The 24,306-nt window shown below is 38.0% G+C and overlaps 1 protein-coding gene across 1 annotated transcript; it reads left to right on the forward strand.

The window, feature by feature from the left end:
- The first annotated feature begins 15,797 nt into the window (after positions 1–15,797).
- LOC127131945 (uncharacterized) lies at positions 15,798–16,718 on the forward strand. The gene has a single exon (XM_051060824.1). The coding sequence runs from the start codon at positions 15,798–15,800 to the stop codon at positions 16,716–16,718; it is 921 nt and encodes a 306-aa protein (XP_050916781.1).
- Positions 16,719–24,306: the final 7,588 nt, after the last annotated feature.

The following is a 24,306-nucleotide window of genomic DNA, read 5'->3' on the forward strand; positions in this document are numbered from 1 at the left end:
ACAACGCTTGCCTCGCCTTCTTTTCTTCGCTGACCGTTACCAGCAAACGATCTCTTGGGACCTGATGAGTTGGAAGCACTATTGTCTTGAATTCGGCCCATCTTCAACAGACTCTCGATTCTTTCTCCAGCAATTACTATCTCTGCAAAGCTGATTGATGGGCAAGCAGCCATTCTCTAAATATAATTGCCTTGAAGAGTGTTCATGAACATGTCTGCCATCTCCCTTTCAGACATAGGGGGTTGGACGGACGCAGCAATCTGTCTCCAACGCTGAGCATACTCTCTAAAGGTTTCCTTGGCAGTCTGAGACATACCTTGCAACAAGGTTCGATTTGGAGCCATGTCCAAGCTGTATTGATATTGCTTGACAAAAGCCTCTGCCAAGTCTTTCCAGCTCTTGATGGTAGTACGAGACAAATGGGAATACCATTCACGAGAAGCTCCAGTTAGACTGTCTTCAAAATAGTACATCCACGGCTTTTCATCTTCCGTGTGAGCTCCCAACCTTCCCAAATAAGATTGGAGATGAGTGCGTGGGCAAGAAGCCCCGTTGTATTTCTCAAAAGTAGGGGGTTTGAACTTGTGAGGAATCCTTACTCCCTGAACCAGACCAAGATTTGTGACATCAAAGCCTAAGGAATTTTGAGACTCCAAAGATTTGAGCTTCTCAGCAAGCTCATCCATACGGCGAGTGGTCTCGAGGGCCTCGTCGTGCAAAGAAAATTGATCATACTGATAATCTTCAGTAACGGGGTGCCCGTTAATCAGAATTCCTTGATTCAGATTGTACCTTCCGCCAATACCATTCCCAACATTCCCTGTGTTGCCAACATTACCCGGGTTTCCATCAGCATTTGCGTTACCCGCGTTACCAGTGTTCACAGGGTTATCAGTGTTCCCAGGGTTACCAGGGTTTCCCTCAGCATTTAGTATCTCCACCTCAGGCCTCGGTTGCCCAACCAATTCCCTCAGCTTTTCTTGACCTGCTGCCATACCAGTCATCAATGTCATGAACTGATCCATCCTTTCACGCCTATCAGCCAGCTCTTTCTGTACTTGGTCCATCGCTAGTCGTGGACGGTTTTCCTTTTTCGGGTACCTGTGGACTCGCTTGGGACCAATAACTTCCTGATACAGGGAACAAACATTAGACACTGCGGTGACACCTGCAAAACAGACAAGGGTTAATATGCATGGTATGCGATGCACTGCTTGTTCAGTTTTAAGGCACCCCCATTTTGAAAGGGAATACCCTGCAAATGAATAAGCATGAGATGTTGGATGCAAATATGCAGATGATGTTATACAATGCAAAGGCATGTCAATCAGAATTGATGGATCCGCTTGAACATCTGTCAGGTTGCACTTCCTGGAGAGAAATTCACTGAGGAATATAATACAAGACCAAAACTCTGCTCCAGAAAACCGGGTTGGTTGGAGGTTAAGGTTTCCTGAATTTAGCCCACCCCTCACTGGTAGGTTCTAAGAACAGAAGTTCGTCAGCTTCAGTCCTTCAGTCGCGAATAATACGTTTACCACTGAAGGTTTGGCATTATTACGGGATAAAAGACCTCCACTGACTCCCCTCAACAGGACATCCTAAAGCAAGTTCCCAGTCTCGGGGTCCTCGGATTGATCAGCGAGAATGCGCCCACCAGAGCTAACATAATCACGTCTCGGAGGAGAGGCCTCGACTGAGTTCTTGGGAAATGGTCACCAGAGTCGACGATTTCTAAAGGAATACCATGTTGTTACGGAACATCCGTAGGACATAATATATCCAAAAGAAACCTCGTTTGGGTGTGGTTCTTCACGAACGACTTAACGTAGCAACATGCCACGCAAGCCTCATGATCATCCACTCTAAAACCTGTGTGTACACTCAAGCCTGGGTAATGGGCTTATCTCTCATAGAACATCCCATCCCAACAAACAAAGAAACAGATCCAGCAGATACAACAGATGCATACAAGCAGGTAAGCAAATAAATGTACAAAAGCATGAACACCCAATAAACAAGAAATCACACAAGCTAGGAGGGACTCGCTTAGGGAAGATGGACCAGCAAGAGGTCAACTTCTTAGTCCCCAGTGGAGTCGCCAGCTGTCGCAACCTGAAAAATACAGTGCGCAAAAAAAACAACCGGCGAAAGAAAAAGACAGAAGAGTCGCCACCGTGCGTTATTCATCCCAAAGGAGGGAAAGGAAATGCTCGAAGTAAACCTGAAAAAGGAAAGGACAAGACGGGGTCTCGCAACCAAATCTTGGGTTCGGGAGTCGGTTATGCGAAGGGAAGGTATTAGCACCCCTACGCATCCGTAGTACTCTACGGGATCCACTTTTGTAGTTCTTGTCTAAAGGGTGTGAGTTTATCTTGTGCTGTTTACCAAAAAAAAAGAGGGTTAAATGAAAATGACTCACGCGGGTGTCGCATCCACTGCATACGTATCTCATCTGAATATGAGAATCAGAGTCTTCGTAGCTCGGCTACCTATGGGTTGGGGGGGTGTGTGCTCGCTAAGACATCGCGTCTTATGCCTACGTATCTCATCTGGCCTGAGAATCAGAGCAAAACGTAGTTCGGCTAACTACGGGGTTATGGATTGGGTTTTGGACGAACGACGTCACTACGCAATCTACCGGATGCTCGACCTTTGGAGACTTACTCGCCTGTAGTAGAAGGGGTAAACGTGTGTTATGGAGAAGAAAAATCAATGAAGGGTTTGTTTGCATTGTAGGAACGCGCATGCAAAAGGGTAATGAGGATAAGACCTCATAGCTCTTAACCCTGGACAAAGGAACCTGCATAAAGTAAACACAAAAAACATTGCCTCCTATCGAGGTCTTCCAGCTAGCAAAGCAGTAAAATGAGGGAAAAATGTAAAAGTACCACGCGGATAAAGATCCGAAGTAACATCAATTAGAGGAATGGGAAACCCTGAGATCCTTCCAAGCTAACATCATCAAAGAAAGTGGGTCAGTACAGGTAATCGGAATGAACCTCCAGGGGTTATCCCACAAATAAAGTGGGAAACCACGCAAGTTATCCCTGCAAAAGTCATGTGAGCCCTCACAAAAACTCAACAAAAGGGTTAGTGAAACACCATAAGCATTTTTTTCATGGATAACAGTATGGTTTCAGAAACCTCAAACCCTGTGGCATACACTTCAGAAATCATGTGATTAAACATTCAAGGCATAGGTTTCACCCATTCATAATACATCACACATTTAGAACATTCAAATTGAAGGCGTAAAATAATGGGAATAAGGCAAACCTGATTGGAGAGCTTGATTGAAATTGAGTTGCACCCGTGAGGCCCTTCAGGGTTTGGAGGCTGCTCTGAGTTCTCTGTCAGGTTTCTCTTCGGGTTTTGTCCAGGGTTTTGTTCCAAGGAAACCTCAGAGTATTTTGCTTCTCTCCCCTTTTCTCAAGTGAAGCCTTGGTATTTATAGACTGAATTTCATGGTTTTGTGGGCTCAAATGAGAGAGACCCAAGTCCAAAATTTTTTATTATATTTTAATTATTTTTTATTATTTTTTTTATTTATTTATTTTTTTTGTAAATTTTTTTTTTTTCGTTTTTTTTTTTATTATATTCTAATTCTGATTGACATGATGAAATGCAATATGAAATGAATGCATGAATGAGGAGGGCAAATTTTGGGGTGTTACACTCATCAGGGTGCTTGTTGAGGTTTATACCTCTTTTCCCTTCAGCAGAGCAGTGTTTCTTTCCTCCTCAGCAGTTGTGGTTTCCGTTTGGAAGGATCAGTTTTTGGTGGTTGATCCCCAGCTCTCCTTCTCTGCCTCAGATAAATCCCCAGTAGATTGGTGGTGGTGGATTGTACCTGTGATGGTCTTCTCCCCTGCAGATATTTGGTTGATTTCCTGATGCTTTTGATCCCTAGTAGAGTGGCTTGTGTGCAGAATCTACTTGTGAGATCTATTTTCCCTCAGTGGGTTCATCCCCATTGGAGTGGCTGACAGTATCCCCAGTAGAGTTGCTTGGGCGGCTAGATTCTACTTGTGTGTTCTGTTCTCTTCAGCAGTTCTTGCCGGTGCAGTGAGCTCTTGTTTCCCAGTTAAGACTGGTGATTCCCCTGCAGAAATCTCGGGATTTCTCCATTTCCCCAACAGATTTGTCTTTGTGGCAGTTGCTGCCTGTTGTGAACTTCTGTTCCCTAGTTGGGTTGATCGGTGATCCATCACTCAGAGATTTTATGATTTCTTTGATATCTCTAATCTGATTTTCCCAGCAGATCTTTGCTTTTTAGCATTCAGATCTCCAGCAGATTGGCTTTCCAGTTGGATTTCTTGGATTTTCCTCTGGAAGTGTAGTATCGGGATTTTGATTCCTGGACCTGTTTGTGTTAGATATGTCTGTTTTGTCAGCATTCATCAAACATAAATCACGCATATTCATGCATACTTTCAACATTTAGATATTCATGTTGCATTTTTTGCCACATATCTTTTGTTTGTTGTCTCCTGTTAATGGTGATATAGATCTCTCCAATAGATCTCTCCAAGCAGATGTCGGGTGTTTAATCTCTCAATATAGAGTCAGCCCCATAAGCAGAAAGTGTCTGTCTTTCCTTCTGCAAATTCCCCACTGAGATATATCCTCGTGGGTGACGGTTGTTTCCGTTTCCTCCCAACACGTATATTGGGATGGGTTTTCCCTTTTGAGTTCTTTCCTCATTAGGACGAGTCTCGATTCAGTTTGCTTTTTTGGATTGCTCCTGAATTGGCATTTTTTCAACTGTCTCTTGTGCTTCCCTGTGGAATAAATGAATAAATTGCCCAGTAACCGGCAATAGTTCATCTTATCCCCAGCGGAATCCTTTGTGGGCCTTCTACCCAGTAACCGGTAGTTATAAGTCCTATCCTTTGTGGTTTTCTACCCAGTAACGGGTAGTTGTAAATCCTGCATATACCTTTTTCCCTTTTGTGGAATAGGTGGTTGTGAACATCTTTGTTCCTCAGCAAGAGTCGTTGGTTTCTACCCAGTATTCGGTAGTCGTAAATCCTATTTTCTTGCTCTCCAGCAGTTTGTGGTTTGTTATAAACCCTATTTTGTTTCCCCGTGCGGAGTTGTGATCCCTGCTCTCCCCACGCAGAGGCTTTGGTTTTCTACCCCGTATTCGGTAGTCGTAAACCCTAATTCTGTTATCCTTATCAGAGTTGTGGCCCTCTACCCAGTATTCGGTAGATGTAAGTCCTATCTCTTTTCCCCTAACAGAGGTAACCTTTGTGGTTCAGTCTGGTTGATGGTGGATGTTTCGGTCTTCTACCCAGTATTCGGTAGTTGTAAATCCTATGTTGTTTTGATTCCCTAGCGGGGTCTGTGCTTTCTTGTGGATAATTGTCGTATTCTAGCAATGTTATCCTCAGCTGAGTCTTTGGTTTTCTACCCAGTAGTCGGTAGTGATAAACATCTTGTTTCCTCAGCCAGAGTCTTTGGTCTTCTACCCAGTTTTCGGTAGTTGTAAATCCTTTGTTCTCCCCGTTGCAGAGTTAACCTTGTTGTTCATCCTAACCGGTGATGGTTACTCTTTGTGTTTATCTTCATCCAGTATTCGATGTTGATATTCCCTCTCTTCTGGGTTTTTGCTCTGAGTAAGCATTTGTATTCCCAGCAAGTCTTTTTGTGGATAATTGCCGTATGCTAGCAATTTTATCCTCAGCGGGTCTTTTCACCGTTTGCCAGTGATTTGTTCCCAGGATCATTGATTTTTTATCAGTGCATCCCCTGTGAGTCCTCTTTCATTTACCCGTTTGATTGGTAATGATTGTTGCTCCCTTTGATCGGTCATCTTTATATACCTAGTTTTGGTATCCCGATGCCTTTCTTTTCGAATGATTTATCCTTTATTAACCCAGTAACCGGTTGTGGATAATCTTCCATGCGAGTATACTATCCATGTTCTGACGGTAATGGATAATATATCTCATGCACTCTTCAGTCGAAGCCTTTTGTGTTTCCAGTCGAGTAAGATTCGTGTTCCTTTGTGGAATCGAATGTTCATTGTTTCCCCTTATTGAGCGTATCTCCCAGTAACCGGTGATATGTTTCATGGATAATTGCCGGATGCTTGCAATTTATCCCCTGCGAGTTATCTTTCGTCTACCCTGTTGTTGTTGGTAATGATTGTTTCTCTTTTTGGTCGGTCACCTATTATATACCCAGTAACCGGTATCCCTGGTGGTCCTTCCATGCGAGTATATTACCTACGTGACTGAAAAGGGGGAGATGAAAGAAGGATGGAGAAGGGTGCTCGTCAAGGATTTGCATTCTCAAGCCTACATGTCCTCATAGTGCAATGAGGAAGTCAAAGCTCTATAGTTTGGAGGACAAAAACTGAGAAAAAGATAAGATTAGGGGGGGTTAAACCAAAAGGAAATAAAGGGGGTTAACCATAAAGGCATGTCCCTGAAAAGTAAAGGATATGGGGGTTAACCATAAATGTGTGTCCTTGAAAAGGAAAGGAAATTGCAAGGGTGTTTAAACCAACAGAAAGGAAACTTGCCAAAGCCTAAGACTCACATGGCAAGGGTCTTGCCAAAGCACGGGGTCTAACATGGTAAAGAGAATGGTGTCAAAACCAAGAAATAGGGAATGACCATGAAGGTGTATCCCAAAAGGGAAGTGGTGTCAAAACTAAGAAAGGAGAATGACCATGAAGGTGTATCCCTGAATTGTGGTGTCATAACCAAGAAAATTAGAATGACCACAAGGTGTATCTCAAAAGAAAGTGGTGTCAAAACCAAGAAAGGGGAATGACCATTAGGTGTATCCCTGAAGAAAATGAGAATGCCCATAAGGTGTTTCTCAAAAGAAAGTGGTGTCAAAACCAAGAAAGGAGAATAACCATGAGGTGTATCCCTAAATTGTGGTGTCATAACCAAGAAAATAAGAATGACCATGAGGTATATCTCAAAAGAAAGTGGTGTTAAAACCAAGAAAGGAGAATGACCAAGAAGGTGTATCATAAAAGATAGAGATATTGCAATGGTGATAAGGGCTAGTTGCAGACTTAATAGTGAATTGACTAGGATTGCACTAAAGTCTACGAATAGAGACAAATACTCTGAGTAACTGGGTCATTCATCCCGTAATCAGAGATATTCTAGACAAGTGTAGGGAAAATCCCCTCTCATCATTTTGTATTGATTAAGGCTCGTGGCATGCAAGCTTAGTCAAAGATTGACAAGTTGTTGAAGCGGGTTTCCAAAGATGCTTGTGGAGATGAGTCATATGGATGACTGTTGAAGATAGTTGTAGTCCACTGAGGGTCTTAAACTTGTTAGGAGGTTGAATTCTCCAAGGTGATAGAGGCAAGTACCATCAAGTGACCAAGGGACTTATGGTCACTTAACAAAGATAAATAGGAAGTGTAGTAGATGAGGGTATTTAGTAGATCAAACGTGAATTTGATTAAGCGAAATCAAAGGAGTAATATTGATGAACAAACAAGATACATGATCATACAAAGCTAGCCTAAGGTCTCATTGTTAGGTAGCCCAAGAGAAAGCCATGCGAGTTCAAAGTGTATTGTCCTATGTCTCATTGTTAGGTAGCCCAAGAGAAATTCGTGTGTGTGTAGAAGTGTGCTAAACCTAAGAAGATGAATACAATAAGCAAGAGGAAAAACAACTGCAAACAAAAGTTCATCAGGAGCAAAGCAAGTTAAAGTGCTCACAAGGTCCCAAGGTTCAAGGTCACTCCAAGTCAAGCAAATGGTTTAAATTCTAAGTCAAAGTCCAAAGTCTAAAAGGTATTCAAAACTCCAAATGAATCATAGGGTTAAGATTAGGTCCAGGTTATTTTATCATGTTTTGATTCATTAAGATTTAACAAGCCAATCAATCAACAAGATAAGAAGTAACATATGAATAAACCAAGATGAATAGAGTATGAAATGATGAAGTGATATGATGAATAATGAGACATGAAATTAAAGTTCATTAAGTAAATGACATAAACTAAATTACTTGAATTAAATGGAAATAATGTAAAGAGCAATGAGTAATGTTAGGAGTTAATGGTTAAATGATTGTGTCAGGATAATTTAGCGCTATGTTAAGCAATCGTAAGTAGGCTTATGTAGAAGTCATACCTATCTGAGGTCGGTCAATAACAACGTATGTGTCAGATATGTTAGAGAATTAACACAAAGTTAATCTCCTACAACATGTCACACAATGGTTAAAACAAAAGAAAGAGATTAAAGTAGAGAGAGTGAAAAGGAGAATTAAGGTAGTCACAAGGGATCATTCTATCCACAAATCAAAGGACTCAAATATTCCGCATAGAGGATTAACCTATCATTGATGCAAAGTATTGAAGATGATCCATGATCATCTATTAACAGTTTTGGATCAAAGAAGGTTGATCAACCTCAAGTCCATCTATCAATGACTTGAGATGAGGAAGAATTCATCAACCAAGAAATCAAACTCAATTTAGAACATCAAATCATCATCAAAAGAAAATAAAAATCAATTAATAATGATTTAATATTGATTAAATAAAGAAAATAAAAGGGAAAATATCAAAGAGGGGTCAAAACATCAAACAAAAAGTCCAAGAAAAGTGTGGAAGATCGACAAAATTAAGAGTGAATTGACCTCAAAAGTTGGGATATTTTTTTTTAAAAAATGAATAAAATAAAAGTGAAAAAAAAGAGAAAATATAAAATAAATGCAAAATTGATTTTAAAAAAATGCAAAACATGGTATGCGGTAGAAAATATTTTTATGAAATTATGAAAAAAAAATGGATTAAAAAATAACAAATGAGCTATTTAAAATTAGTTTTGGAAGAAAATAAAATAAAATGAAGTAAAAAAAGAATTTAAAACATTTGAATATAATGGATAGCTAGGTGGCGCGTTTTGATTGGATGAGACATTTTAGTTTAGCTCCAAAATGCACGCACTTCTTCATCTTCAACCTCTGAATTTCCAATCTTGCAACATTATGAACTCTTGTTTTTAACACGAATCAGACATGGATTCAATTGTAAAAGATCTTATCGTTCATGTCTCCCTGCATCAGAGCAATTGATTTTCTCTGAGCAAGGAGAATTTTCTAAAGAACTCGAAGAACCCTAGTTCTTCAAAGTAAAATTAAATGATGAATACTGAAAATAAATGCCAAGTAAGAGAGGGATTTTGATCAGGGGAACAAGGCGAAGAGTGTGATAACTTAATTGCTCAAGGTTGTAACTCGTATCTACCTTTTCAAATGAAGCTTCAGAAGTCAACAATGGTGAATCTAGAAGCTAGGTTGCAGAAGGATTTAGGCTAAGGCAATGTTTCAGACAGCCTCAGAGGATGCCGATAAGGGATTCTGGGCAAAGAAATGGAATTAAAAGAGCTTGAATCGAAAAAGAGTTTGACTAGTTATTTGAGGTATCGAGCTTTAATGGTTTCAAAGTTTTGTTAGCTTTCGAAGCTTGCAAATGAAGGCAAGACCTTCCTCTATTTATAGGGAATGTGTTGGGATCCAAATACGTGTGAAATATGTTTGAATTCATGTGAATCAACTTGGAAAATTTTAGATCCCAGTCGTGTGAAATTTTGGTGCAAAACTCGTGATTTTGGAGCTTCTCAAGTCATTTCAAGTTGTCATCATATGTGTTTGGTCATGGAAAATTAGTCATGGTCCCAAGTTGATTTATGCATTGTCATACCCCAATTTTTTCCGGATTGTTTGAAGCCTTCATTGGTGTTTATAACCTTAAAGCACGATGCACAGACTTAAAACATGGGGAACTTACCGGAGGAGGAAATTAGAGTTTTTGTTGTTAGTGCCCTAACTTATGTTCAATAAGGTAGAAAAACCCAATATGGGGGTCCTTACTGGATCAAGGTAATCAAACCATAATCCCTTGGTTGATAACAGTTTCATTAGCTCGGTAAACAGTTTGGTTTTGAGGCATTTGATCCAGTCTGATCATGCCTTTATCATCAGGGTTTGACATGTATCTTGTTAACTGGGTGTCCAGGTGATTGTGTATCTCATCTTACTCATGGGTCTAAGCCCATTCTTGATCAATTCGATCTACAAATCGTGTCAGTTGGGTTCACCAATTCATTGCCTATATAGTCAGTATTATATCATCTTGAGTCGATTTTCGAAGTTGAAGTTTAAATCAAGTTTTGAGTTTGAACCTGATTCGTGGAGTTCATAGTAGATTTTAGAAACCGTTAATCTTCTTTGTTTTCATTTTTGTTTCTATTCCTATTTTCTCTTCGAGTTGGTTTTTTTTAGGTGTTCAATTTCATTTTGGACCAAAGAGGCGCGTTCATCCTTTTGTTCTTTGTAAAAACGCATAAGCCCATTCATTCTTTCCTTGTTAGGCCCATTCCAAACCCAAATTCAAAATCCATTCTCATAACCATTATCCATTTTATACTCAAATCCATTATCCATTGTTAATCCAAACCACATTACACTTAAATCCATTCTTTTTACATTAACCATTATCCAATTCCATTTTAATTATCCAAATTTCAAGTGCAATCCATTTACCAATCCAATCATCCAAATCCATTAAACCTGTTTGTTTAAATCCTTTTTTTCATAATCCATTAAACCCATAACCCATATCCAATTCAATCCATTGTATGGTCCATTAATCCAAATAAACTAGTCATGTTCATATTAATCCATTTAGTGATTTAATATCCAAAACATTATCCATTTGAAACCAAATTAATCCATAAACCATTTACCATTTCACTAATTTCATTCAACTGAACTCAAATTTTCTTGGAACTCAGAAGCCAACTTAACAGCTATAACATGCATTCAAGGAATTGTCCAAACAACCAATTCATTTCCAAACACGTGTACATTAACACCATTCCATTCAAAAGTCCATGCATCCATTGTCTATTTTCAAAATACATTATTAGATAGCCCATAACCTAAACTTCTAATCCTAACATTAACCTAGTTAGTCATATTCTAAGTCCTAAAGAACTAATGGACTCACTAAGCAACTAGCACCAATGGCATATGCAGAAAGGAAGAAACAAGTCTATCATCATAAATCGATAGTCCTGTGCTTGTTGTTGGTTTGACTCCATTCCAAGTATCCTTAGAATCTCTTCTATTTGGAGGCATGACAACCTCTTTTTGAATCCACGGGAGGAGATCCATTCAACAACATACACGACCGCTATTGGTGAAAGAAGGAAATCCATTTTGAAAGAAAGATCTTGAACCACTTGCTCTAAGAAGAAAGATGTTAAGGTCTGTTTATTCTTAGAGAAAGACACATGGACATGAATTGGAAAACAAAATTCCACCATCTTTTTTTCTTTCTTCTGATTTTTTATAAGACAAACACAAATCCCTATTTTGAAATGTGAAATAGCAGAACAAAGACCCCCCGTGAACTCTATCTTCATCATCCCTCCTCACATCATCTTCATCAACACCATAACCAAAACTCCTCTCTTATCCCTACAACACAAAGAAAATGGAACCGACGAAAGCTGGAATAAAACGCAGATTTGCAGCTAATAGACATGAGTCAATACTTGTTGCAATTTAAAAACGCAGCTTGAGTGGATACACCCTGCGACACACTGAAAAGCGCATCAATAACAAATCCAAGATCCTGCAGAAGTAAATCGATCTGATCAAACCACAATAGCCAATGAAATTTGAAATAACACATTTAATCAAATTCAGATTAAATCAAGTGTCAACCAAGTTTTCACATATTCACACCTCCAACAGCAAAAAAAAATATTGCAATTCAAATCAAAATATTTTAAGTCCTCATATCAGTGAAAACCAGAATGACCTTGGGAAGTCCTTTGAATTAAGGATTATTTAGAGTATTACATCAGTTAAAAGGTTAAATTTTACATGACAGTAAAAATCAGATCCATACCACAACAAGTACATGTTTTACAGCAGTAAAGATTCAATGGAAGGATTCAACAAATGGTCACGCGTTTTTGGGAGATTTCACTACAAACAAATTCATCTTACCACCTTCATTTTTGGGACCACACCAAATTTGGAGAAGGTTCTCTTCTAACGGATTCATTTTTTGGATTTTTGCCAGCTCAATAGCAGATAAAAATTGAGAAACCTCGTACTCAACTCTATAAAAGGGACATTGAACCATTGGAAAAGGGCCCTCGATTTCCGCACTATTACTCTGTCAAAAAAATCAACATCAAATAACTCACTAAAATTCATACTACAAAAAACTACCCAGAGTTTCTCACCGGAACTCTGGATTAGTTGAACTAGACCGACAATCACGGCTTGTGACGTAGAAACCAAGAGGAGGGAGAAGAAGTGAAGAAGACAAAAGGTGCAAAAGAAAGAAAAGGAGAAGAAAGCGACATACCTCGAGGTTGGGTTACATCGCCAGTACCCTCGTCGGAAACTCTGTTTTCCGGTGAGCTTTACATCGCCTCATTTTTTGTTGATCTGCATGTTTTCTTTGTATAAATGATGTGTATACCTTACTGTTTACCATACCGTTGGGAACCGTTTACTTTTTTGGTTGATCATGAATCGTTAGAGTTTGTTTGCATATGTTGGATCTGTAGCGTATGAATATTTGTTTGCTAGTTCCGATTTAGGGTTTAGGTTTAGAACGGATTTTAGTTTGTATGATATGTTTAAATTTTGGGGATTTCATTCATGGATTCGAAATGAGGGTTTAAAGACGATAGTTTCTTTTAGTGGCATTCACGATTAGAAAGAAGAAGGGTCGAATGAAAGAGACGAAGTGTAATGTCATTCTTTTGGTTTGTGCATTTTACTTGATCTGTTAGTGGTAATGTTTTGCAGTTTTATTGTTAATTAATGAGAATAGCTGGTTGTTAATGGACTTTAAGGTGTGTTGGTAAGTCCTAAGGTGGCACGCGTGTTTCTTCCATTTGGGAAAGACCAAACGGTCACTTGTCATAGGACCGACGCCCCTTCGCCTTCCACTTTCCTTCACTTGCTTTTGGACGGACTCCTAAGGATTTGGGCTTAAGGCCCACTTTATTTCCATTTTTTTGGGCGTTGGAAAGTTTTGGGCCTTAAGGCCCATTCTGAGTCCTTGCTGATTTAGGGCCTCTTGTGGGCTTTGGCAGATTGGTATTTTTGAGGCTTCACCTTTTTTATATCCCATGCACCCTATTTTTTTGGGTCTATTTTATTTTAATGATTTCTTTAAATATTAAGGTAATCACGATTAAATATAATATTAGAAATATTTATTAACTCGATCTTGATTTTTGCTTATAATTCACTTTTTTTATTTATTAATTTCGTTGGAACATTATAATCAATTAAATAAAAGATTAATTATTAATGTTAGCAGATAATTCTTTTTTTTCTAAAATGGATCTAACCTTGGTCCAACACCATGTGCTCTCATTTAAGGCCCAATTAATTCTAACGAATTCGAACCCAAATCCTTTTACTCCTCAAAACTTTTTAATTCTAAATTGTGGATGAAAAAGAGTATAGGAAGTGTTTGCTTCACTATCTCTCAAGTATTCGAATGATTAGCAAACACCATATTCCTCGAATTCTTGTCGTCTGATCAAAACTTTTTAATTCTAAATTATGGATGAAAAAGAGTATAGGAAGCGCTCGCTTCACTATCTCTCAAGTATTCGAATGATTGGCGAACTCCATATTGCTCGAATTCTTGTCGTCTGATCAAAACTTTTTAATTCTAAATTATGGATGAAAAAGAGTATAGGAAACACTCGCTTCACTATCTCTCAAGTATTCGAATGATTGGCGAACGCCATATCGCTCGAATTCTTGTCGTTTGATCAAAACTTTTTAATCCCAAATTATGGATGAAAAGGGTATAGGAAGCGCTCGTTTCACTATCTCTCAAGTATTCGATTGATTGGCGCTTGCTATATTGCTCGAATACTTGTCGCCCGATTAAAAACCTTACAAAATTCAAATCCAAATCATTTTCTCTAAGTCAATATACTTCTAAGCATTTTTCTTTTTATATTTAAAACTTTGGATGAAAAGGAGAATAGGAGGCGTTCACCTCACTATCTCTCAAATATTTGAATGATTGGCGCTTGCCATTTGTCTTCCGATTAAAATACTTTAAATAAACTTGGATAAATGAATGGGTGGCGCTAACCTTATTATTCCTTGAATAAGCAAGTGGGAGGCGCTCGCCTCACTACCGTGCATATTTGAGTTCCACAAACAATTTTCAATAATAATTTGAACGAAAAAGGAATAGGAGGCGTTCGCCTTATTATTCCTCGAATAATTGAACGAGTGGTGTGTGCCATATTGCTCAATTTTTTGTCGTTCCTTTAAAATACCAAATGCACTAAACTAAATTTCTCGCCCCCGTGCGACCAACAACTTAACTCTTTTCAGAAAGAACATTGTTTAATTCTTTCTAACGCATACAACAAACTAGCGCTTAAGCCTCCGCTGAGAGTAAACAAGCCAATGTTTAATCTTTAGAACGCGATCTAAACATTTGTTCATTAAAAGACACCAACAAACTGTAGTTCCCCGAACTACGAATGCTCTAATTTCCTTATTGCACCATAAGGATACGTAGGCATGAGATTGCGAGATATTGGCGAGCACACTAATAAAAAACCTCCCATTTCTCCCCTTCCGAGGTTTCTATCCAACTCTATTTTCAATATTTTTATCACTCGAAGAAGACAAATAACATAAGCTAACATTCAAATTGCAAATTAAACTAAAAGGTTCTCGTTTAGTACAACGGACGTGAGGGGTGCTAATACCTTCCTCTTGCGTAATCGACTCTCGAACCCGAATATGGTTGCGATGACCATTATTCTATTTTCTAAAGGTTTTATCGATATTTTCCTATTCCTTGATTGGGATAAATAAATTTCGGTGGTGACTCTGTTCGAACAATTTTTTCCGCGACCATCGCAAGAGAGAGTCAAGCCTAACTTAGTTCAAATTGCTATGAATGTTAAAATATTGTTTCTTTCTTCCATATTACTTCTCTGTATCTTACTGTATTATTTATGCTATGTGATTTATGTTGATACTATATTGGGTGGTCTATGGTGCTTGATGCGTGTTGTAAGATAAGCTCCATACCCGAGCTTTGAGAAGAACTTAGAACCAGGAGTTGTGTAGTATTGAACCGAGGGGTATATACCTCGTTGGAACAATACGAAGACTCCACCTAGAGTAGATCTCTTCAAATTTTCCATCACAATATGGCTAACCCACTATTGCAAGGAAACTTTGAACACGGCCTATGACTCTAGAAACCTCGCCTTAACTCAAAGGCCGTTTTCATGATTGGCGATTGTGTAGTATTGAACCGAGGGGTCTACACCCTGTTCGAACAATATGAAGATCCCACTTAGAGTAGATTGATTCATAACTTTCACCGTGATATGGCTAGCCCATTATTACGATGGGATGCTGAACACAATCCATGACTCTAAGTTTTGTCTTGGAAAGGGACAACCTTAGGAGCCATCCTTTGTATATGGAGTAGAGACCATAAAACCGTTGTATAGGGTGTACCATATGATATATATGAAACTTGGATCTCTGTCATTGCATAAACATCATATTTCATTCATTATGCGCATAGAAAAGTCATTTACACACTTTTCATTTTCAGGGAATTTCAAAATTTTCAGTTGGTTAAGCATTCAAGAGTAGATGGAGCCAGGAAAGATAAAAACATTCTAAATCAAAGCCAAAGTACCATATGTGGAGGACTTTATTGCATTCAGAGATGGGTTGACTAATATCTGTCGAGATGAATTCATGCTAAAATGTGGGAGGAATTTTAGCTTGTTATCTGTGGCGGTGCAAAAGGATGTTATTACTGCACTAGCCCAGTTTTATGATCCACCACTCAGAAGTTTCCTCTGCCGAGATTTTCAGTTGGCCCCAACTTTGGCGGAATTCGGGAAAATATTGGACTCTCCTAAGCAAAAAAAGGGACCTTATAAGGGACTGGGTCAATTCCCAAAACCCAAGGAGCTGGCGGAGGGATTGGACATTTCGGTTGAATATTTAACTCCTAACATCAAGATTTTGGAAAAGGTACAAGGAATTCCTCAAGAATACTTAGAGAAGACTGCTCAAATTTTTGCCAAAGCCCAGAAGTGGGAAGCCTATGATACTATTATGGCCTTTCTCATTTTTGGATTAGTGTTGTTTCCTAATGTGGAAAAATTGGTGGACGTGGCAGCTATTAGTGTGTTTTGGGCCGTTAAGGTTAAAGATGAAGATCCAGTACCCGCACTTCTGGCAGATGTTTATCATACCTTGCACTTACGCTTTGAGAAGAAGGGGGGATTGATGTTGTGTTGCATACCGCTCCTTTACAAATGGTTTATTTCTCATGTGTTTAAAGATATCGATATGGTTGAAAGGATGGATGGATATGAGCGGTCTCAAAAGCTTATAGGACTCACAGAAAAGACCATTATTTGGTACCCCCATGATTTGAACTTGGGGAATGCAGTTACTAGTTGTGGAGATTTTCTGAATGTACCACTGATAGGGTCAAAGGGTTGCATAAACTACAATCCAGTCCTAGCAGTGAGGCAATTGGGTTATCCTATCACATACAAGCTAAAAGACCATTTGTTGGAAGGCTTTGTGTTTCATGATATGGAAGACCCCATTATGTTGAAAAAGATCATCCGAGCCTGGGAAAATGTTCTTTTCAGAGAATAAGACAAAGGAAAAACTATTGTAGGAGATAAAGAACCCTATTACTAGTGGGTCATAAAGAGAAGTCAAGAGGTCAAGTTGTCATTCATCCTCGACCCTCCTACCCAACCTCCACCACCAGAACCTATTCCTATCTCCATTGAAGAGGTGGAAGCACTAAGGGTTACTATAGCAAGACTTGGGAGAGAAAAAGAGGAGTTGCAGATAAACCTTTAGCAAGTTTCAAATGAAAGAAATGAGATGAAGTGGGAACTAGAGCGGAAAAGGATCAGCAAGAGGCAAGTAAGGAAAGGGTTGATAAAGAAGAGCATAAGAGAAAGAAAGTGAAAGTAGGCATGGAACAAGCTTACCTCTGCTTAGAAACTATCAAAGAGCAGTTAAAACAGGTGGAGAGAGAATGCCAAAAGAATAAGCGGTAGTGGCTACGTGCAACAGAAGAAAAGAAGGAAGTTAGAGAGGTATTAGAAGCTAAGATACATGATCTTATTGTCTCCCTTCACAACTCTGAAGCCCAAGCGGAGCAAGAGCGTCGACTTAAGGCAAGAGCCATAGAAGCTTCTCAAGTCACACCCAAAATTTAGGCTAAGAAATTTTAAGAGGCAAAGGATGCCAGAGAATATGCTTAACATTGGAAGGACAGACTTGAAGCCTTCCATCAAGATAGCGTGATATGGCTGAAATAAAGGGAGCAGGTGATTGAGGATTATGAGACATTTAAGAAAACTATTAACTTTTTGCAAAAAGATAAAGATGGGTATCGTGCAAAGCTTAATGGTTTGGTGGAGTTCTGTACCTGGTTAGCCCAAGATATGTCTTGGAGATTGAGAGAGGCAGTGGAAGGGCTAGACCAAGATAACATGCATCCTGCTGTGGTCAGTTTCGTTATGTTATGCGAAGGAATGTTGAAGAGGTTCAAGGTTGAGTTGAGGAACTCAAAACCCGAAAATCTGATATGTGATTTTTCCTCTTTTTGTACTCAGTTTATGCTTTCTATGAAGTTTAATATTTGAGTTGTATTGATTCGGGCTGTTATGCCTTTGTATTCCATACTTTGACAAATTGAATTAATGGGAATGGTTCCTTCGAATGCTTAATAACGACAACCTTTACGAATGATTCCCTGAAAATAAAAGAAAAAAAAACATCTTTATCATCTGCATCCATTCAACACGTCACGCATTTCATTTCAAAAATACTTACACAACCTTTTTACCCTTTATCCAGTATCGCTAACTAATTAACACCGACACGAGACGCGCAATAACTACAAGATGACATTGGAATAAGTAGATCAATCAAGCCACCATGAGGACATATATCACTACTATTCAGGAAAAGATGGACCAGTTACTCGAGACAATGCTGACAATTTCCCAAAGAGAGAGGGTTCTGGAAGCAGAAGCTGGAATGAGGAAGAATGATAGTCACATTAACACGTCAGGACTAGTCAATCAGGATGAAATCTTCACTCATGCCAAGAAAAGCTTTGTTCATATACCGGTGGGGAACAAAGGTGATGGAGATCATGTGGAACCTTCTGATGCATCTGCTCAACATGGGTCTGAGATGGGCGGAGACGATTAATGTGATGCTTTTTACATACCTGACCCACCAAAACCTAAAGTTCTTCCAAATCCTGCTGCAGTAAGGCTTCGCGCCTTAGAGAAGAAAATTAAAGCTATAGAGGGGAACAATATCTTTGGTTCAGCAGCCATGAATATGGGATTGGTTTCGAATTTGGTCATCCCGGCTAAATTTAAAACTCCTAATTTCGAGAAATACAAAGGCCAGACTTGTCCGAGAAGCCATTTGGTGATTTATTTCAGAAAAATGGTTGCCCACGCTGAAAATGATAAGCTGCTCATACACTATTTTCAAGACGGCTTGAGTGGGGCATCGCTAAGGTGGTACATGAGTTTGGAGCAAGGGCGAATCCAAAGTTGGGAAGACTTGGATTATGCTTTCCTACGTCAGTACAAATACAATCTTGATATGGCACCCGATCATATGCAGCTATAAGGGATGGTCATGAACAAGAAGGAATCATTCAAAGAGTACGCCCAACGATGGAGAGAGCTGGCTGCTCAGGTTGAACCTCTGTTGTCTGGAAAAGAAATGACTGGAATATTCGTAGATACGTTGAAGGACCCTTTCTTTGATAGATTCGTAAGCAGTGCAGCGTCATACTTCACTCATCTGGTAACAATTGGAGACCGTATTGAGAAAGGCTTAAGGGATGGAAAAATTCAAGGAGCTGTTGGGGCCCTCAATGCATCGAAAAAGTATTATGGAGGTTTCCAGAAGAAGAAAGAAGGTGATACAAATGCTATCTCAAGGTGTTATAAGGGTAAGCAACAAATTTCATACGACCAAGTCGCTGTTGTAGTGCACATACCATACCAACAACCAACGCAACAACAACAGGTTTATCAGCAACAACCTCCACAACAACGACAACAACAGAATGCCCTTCCATAACGACAGTTCAAACCAAGGCCACCACGAAGGCAACTTGACCCTCTACCTGTGCCTTTAGCCATATATTCCCGTACCTGCAAAAAGAATGATTGTTAACCTTAAGAGAGTTGAAGTCATCCACCTTCCCGTATCATCCCGGATATGATGTTAATGCCCATTGTGAGTTTCATATGGGCACACCTGGCCATACTCTGGAAAATTGTTATGCATTCCAGAACCGTGTGCAAGATCTGATTGAAGTCAAGGCTGTCACTTTTACTCTAAGACACCCGAATGTGAACACCAATCCCATGCCAACGCATGGAGGTGCGTCAGTTAGTGTCATCGAAGAAGTCAGTAAAGGTGAACTGATCAAGAGAGTGGAAGAAATTCAAACTCATATTGCCGTGATAGGTGCACAGTTGCTGGAGAGTATCCCGATCCCAATAAACTTAGCTGATGAAGAAAACATCGAAGAGTTGAAAAGTTTTATCCAGCAAATGTTGGATCAAGATGTGATGCAAATCGAGCGCCGCAACAAAGAAAAAGAGACAGCTATGATTGATATTCCTTATGATGCAGTCAATGTAGAGATTCCCATCACCCCGTTGGTGATAGAGCTTCTGGCACCATTCGCATATGAAGACAAAAAAGCAGTACCATGGATATACCATCCCAGAGCTTTTAAGCAGAGGAAGGAAGACCAACCTGTGGTCATTAATGAGCCAAATGTTACCTCCATTGTGGGACCAACTGGAATGACATGCAGTGGCCGAGTGTTTTCGCCAAGAGCTTTTAATGCGGCTGCCAAAGCTAAAGGGAAGGAAGTTGCCACCCATGTCCAAGTTCCTACTTCGAACGTTGAATTACAAGAAATTCACTTATCTCCGAAAGTTGTTGTTACCCAAGAAGAAGTTGAAGAGTTTTTGAAGATAATTAAGAAGAGTGACTACAAGGTAGTCGATCAGCTAAACCAGACCCATTCGAAGATATCCATGTTGTCTTTGTTGCTCAGCTCAGAGGCACATAGAGATTCGTTAATGAAAGTATTGAGTGACGCTCATATTACGAAAGATATCACAGTAGAACAATTTGATGATGTGATAACTTGTGTAACCACTGGAAACTTCCTAGGTATCATACCCCAATTTTGTCCGGGCATTTTTAAAACTTGCATATATTCGACTTTAATTTCAGTTTGCATTATTTGTATAGCATGACATACCTTTCATCATGAATAATACCTAAAATATCAGTCGGAATAAATTCTCGAATATACAGACAAATTGGTTAAATCATTTCTCAAGTACGTGCAAAATCAACGGGTAAAAAGTTTCGAAATCAAGCTTGCAGACGTCAGTATTATTAATCTACGATTCGCGTAGTTTAACCTGATGTGCTCGTTATATTTTTCGACGACTTTCTCAGTTGCATTTTGACCCGTCTGAACCTTTTAGTCGGTCAAAAAATATTTTAGAATTAAAAGAAACGTTGTATTTCTCCAATAAGTTTATTTCGCACTGATCATTTTAATGCATCCAGTTTAATTTTTCTAGCATATTTGCGCCCGACTTTTATTCATTATTAGTCGCTTTATTTTTATCCTTTTGTCAAAATAATCTGGATAATAAAATAGAATTTCTCATGTTTTATTTTATTTTTATCGTATTTATTTTAGAAGATGTGAATTTTATTCGATTTAATTGATTTAAATTGTTTAAATCAATTAAATCATCTAGAAGGAGCATTTAGGCATTTTAAATTAGTTGTGTTTCTTTAATTTAATCGGGATCATTGATTCAAATTAATCAAGGGACCATATTAGTTATCCATTTTTTTGTTCTATTCATCCAATCAAAGTGAGGATTTTTTTTTTATAGTTTAAATAATAAAATCTAAAAATTCTGAAAATATTGTCATTCCAATTACATGCTGCCACACAGCCTTTCGCAACAGATCTCTCTTTCATTTCTTTGACAGCTGGCGCAAATGGAATGGGACCACCCACAACTTTACACTATAACAGAATTCCTCTCCAACGTCTCTCTCACCACTAGTGTACAAAACAACTCACTCTCACCTCATTTTTTCTGAAAACCATTATTTCTCATCTCCTTCTTCTTATTATTAAACCACCCTCTCCATTATCTCACTACAAACACACCTCCATAAAACCATTACAAATCCACACCATCTTCCTCTTTTGGATAATCACACTCAGCATAAAAGAAATGAAAAGATAAAGTGAATGTTTTGTTTTCATAGCGTACTCTAAACACCATAAGCCTCAACCTTCTTGTACTGCAACAACACAAAACTCTCATCTCTTCTTACACTTCATCAATAAACCACAAGAAACCAAAGAAGTTTCAAAATCACATTCAACAAACAAAAATCCAATAGCAAGAAGCGAAGTAGAACGAGAGAAGAATAAAGAAGAAACAAAAATTCATCTCATCAGAATCTGGATTTTGTCATCGGAAAACGCATCGGCTTGTCGAAAAATTCAAGTAACTTCGTCGGAATCTACATTTCTCCACGTGGTTTCTAGCTGGTAAAATTTTCATCATCTTCGATTTTCACTTGTTTTTAATCATTTGTATCTTTATCTAAATCAAAATTTGGCTTTGAGATTAAAAAACTAAACTGATTTTTAAATCTTAACATGAAACTAAGTTGAACTCGAAATTCAAATTCGAAAATTAAAAAGGAATTGAATATGCGTCAGAGAATGTTGAGATCGTAGGATGTTGTTTCGTTTTTTTAACTGAGTCAAACCGAGTGAGAGATTTTCATGTTGATTTTTGTTGTATTTGGTTATTTTGAGAAGAGGAAACATGAATGGTGAAAGAGAAGAGATTGAGTGTGTACAGGTCTGATACATATATAACTGTTGCTATCGTGCATTTTGAATAGAAAAAAAAGAGAAGAAAATGAGTGTTTTATTTTAAGAGGAAACAATCATGACTTTAAGAGATAATTGTTTTCCCCAGAAACAGTTTGAAGAGAAAAAAGAGAGTATCAAATTTTACTGTAAAATATGTATCATTAAGTTTGACTTTTTAAAACCTAAATTTTATATTTATTTTATTAAATTCATTTTAATATTTAAAAAAGTATGGGTGGCGGTCACCACCCTTTTTATTGTTTCTTTTTTTTAATTTATTTTATTTTCATAAAATAGGTGGCGGTCACCACCCTTTTTATTGTTTCTTTTTTTTAATTTATTTTATTTTCATAAAATAGGTGGCGGTCACCATCCTTTTTATTGTTTTTTCAATTCATTTTATTTTCATAAAATAGGTGGCGATTACCACCATTTTTATTATTTTTTTTATATAAATAAAATAGGTGGCGGTTCCCACCCTTTAAATTTTTCTTTTCTTTATTTAAATTTTTATTTTATTTATTATTACAATCCTTTAGTATTATTTATTTATTTACGTATTTTGTATGATTAAATTTTAATTTTTATCACTTAGACTTTATCACCTTTAATTAGGTCACATTTATTTTATAATATAGTTTTTCCTTATTTGGTATTGTTATTTAATTTTGTTACGCATGACATCATTATAAGAGATGATTCATGTGTAAATATGTGTATCCGATAAACCTTTTTGTATAAGTTCAAATTCGTTGTGATTGATAGTATAGAAAATTAAATTTATAAAATCATATTACAACTCACAATTTCATAATCATTTTCAAACTATCAACTCGATTTCATAATCGTTTCAATATCATTTTAAAACAAGCTCATTCAATCACTTCGATTCAAAACCATATCAAACCAACTTCAAAAAATATCATATAATTCTCGATTCAATATCGAGCCCCCATTTCCATACCTTTGTAAGCCGATCGCTTTTATGCATCGCCACCAATCTCACATAGCTTACTCTTGGGCTTTCTTACAATGAGACCTATTCGATTTTTAATTAATCGATTAGATGATTGATACACTAAATATAATCCAATTTTTCCATCAAACATAATTTAAAACCTCGATCCAACATTGAGTATTTTTATTCAAATCAATTCAAAATATCTCATCAAAATTAAATACCATTTCATTTAGAAATGAAAAGGGGGATGGTTTTGAGCCTTCAACTCCTCTCCTCAATTGTTTGAATATGAGTTCCCTTACTCGGTTAGTCAAATAATTGTCATTTTTATCCGCCTAAACCTAATTAAATCAAATCATTTTCCTAATAAACTAAACGAATAAGGAGATGGTCTTGAGCCTTCGATTCCTCTCCTCAAATACTTGGATATCAGTTGCCTTACTCAGTCATTCAAGTACTTGTCGTTTATCTAAATACATCAATCATACGCAAACTTATTTTCATAATCAATTAAGGATGAAAAAGGAGATGGTCTAGAGTCTTCGATTCCTCTCATCGACTATTAGGATACGAGTTTCCTTACTCGATTATCTGAGTATTCATCATCCATTTAAAACACCTTAACTATTATCAAATCTTTTTATAATTAAGGATGAAAAGGGAGATGGTCTAGAGCCTTCGATTCCTCTCCTCAACTATTAGGATACGAGTTGCCTTACTCAACTATCTGAGTATTCGTCATCCATTCAAAACACCTTAACTATTATCAAATCCTTTTATAATTAAGGATGAAAAGGGAGATGGTCTAGAGCCTTCGATTCCTCTCCTCGATTATTAGGATACGAGTTGCCTTACTCGACTATCCGAGTAATCGTCATCCAACAAAACATCTCAAAACATCACATTTATCTTTTCTCGCCCATGTGCGATCGAAACCAATCCAACAAAACATCTAACATATTAATCCAACTTATCACCCCCGTGACAGAAACTCTTTTTAGAAAGAACACTGTTTAATCCCTTCTAATGCTCATAACAAACTAGTGCTTAAGCCTCCGCCGAGAGTAAAACAAGCCAACGTTTAGCCTTTAGAATACGATCTAAACAGTTTTTCACTAAAAGACACCAACCAACCGTAGTTCCCCGAACTACGAATGCTCTGATTTCCTTATTGCACCATAAGGATACATAGGCACGAGATTGCGAGATCTTGGCAAGCACACTAATAAAAAAAACCACCATTTTCCCCCTTTATGAGGTTTCCATCCATATCTATTTTCAATCTT

This window comes from Lathyrus oleraceus, chromosome 3 (assembly GCF_024323335.1).
Source record: "Lathyrus oleraceus cultivar Zhongwan6 chromosome 3, CAAS_Psat_ZW6_1.0, whole genome shotgun sequence".
In the NCBI taxonomy this organism is placed as follows: domain Eukaryota; kingdom Viridiplantae; phylum Streptophyta; class Magnoliopsida; order Fabales; family Fabaceae; genus Lathyrus; species Lathyrus oleraceus.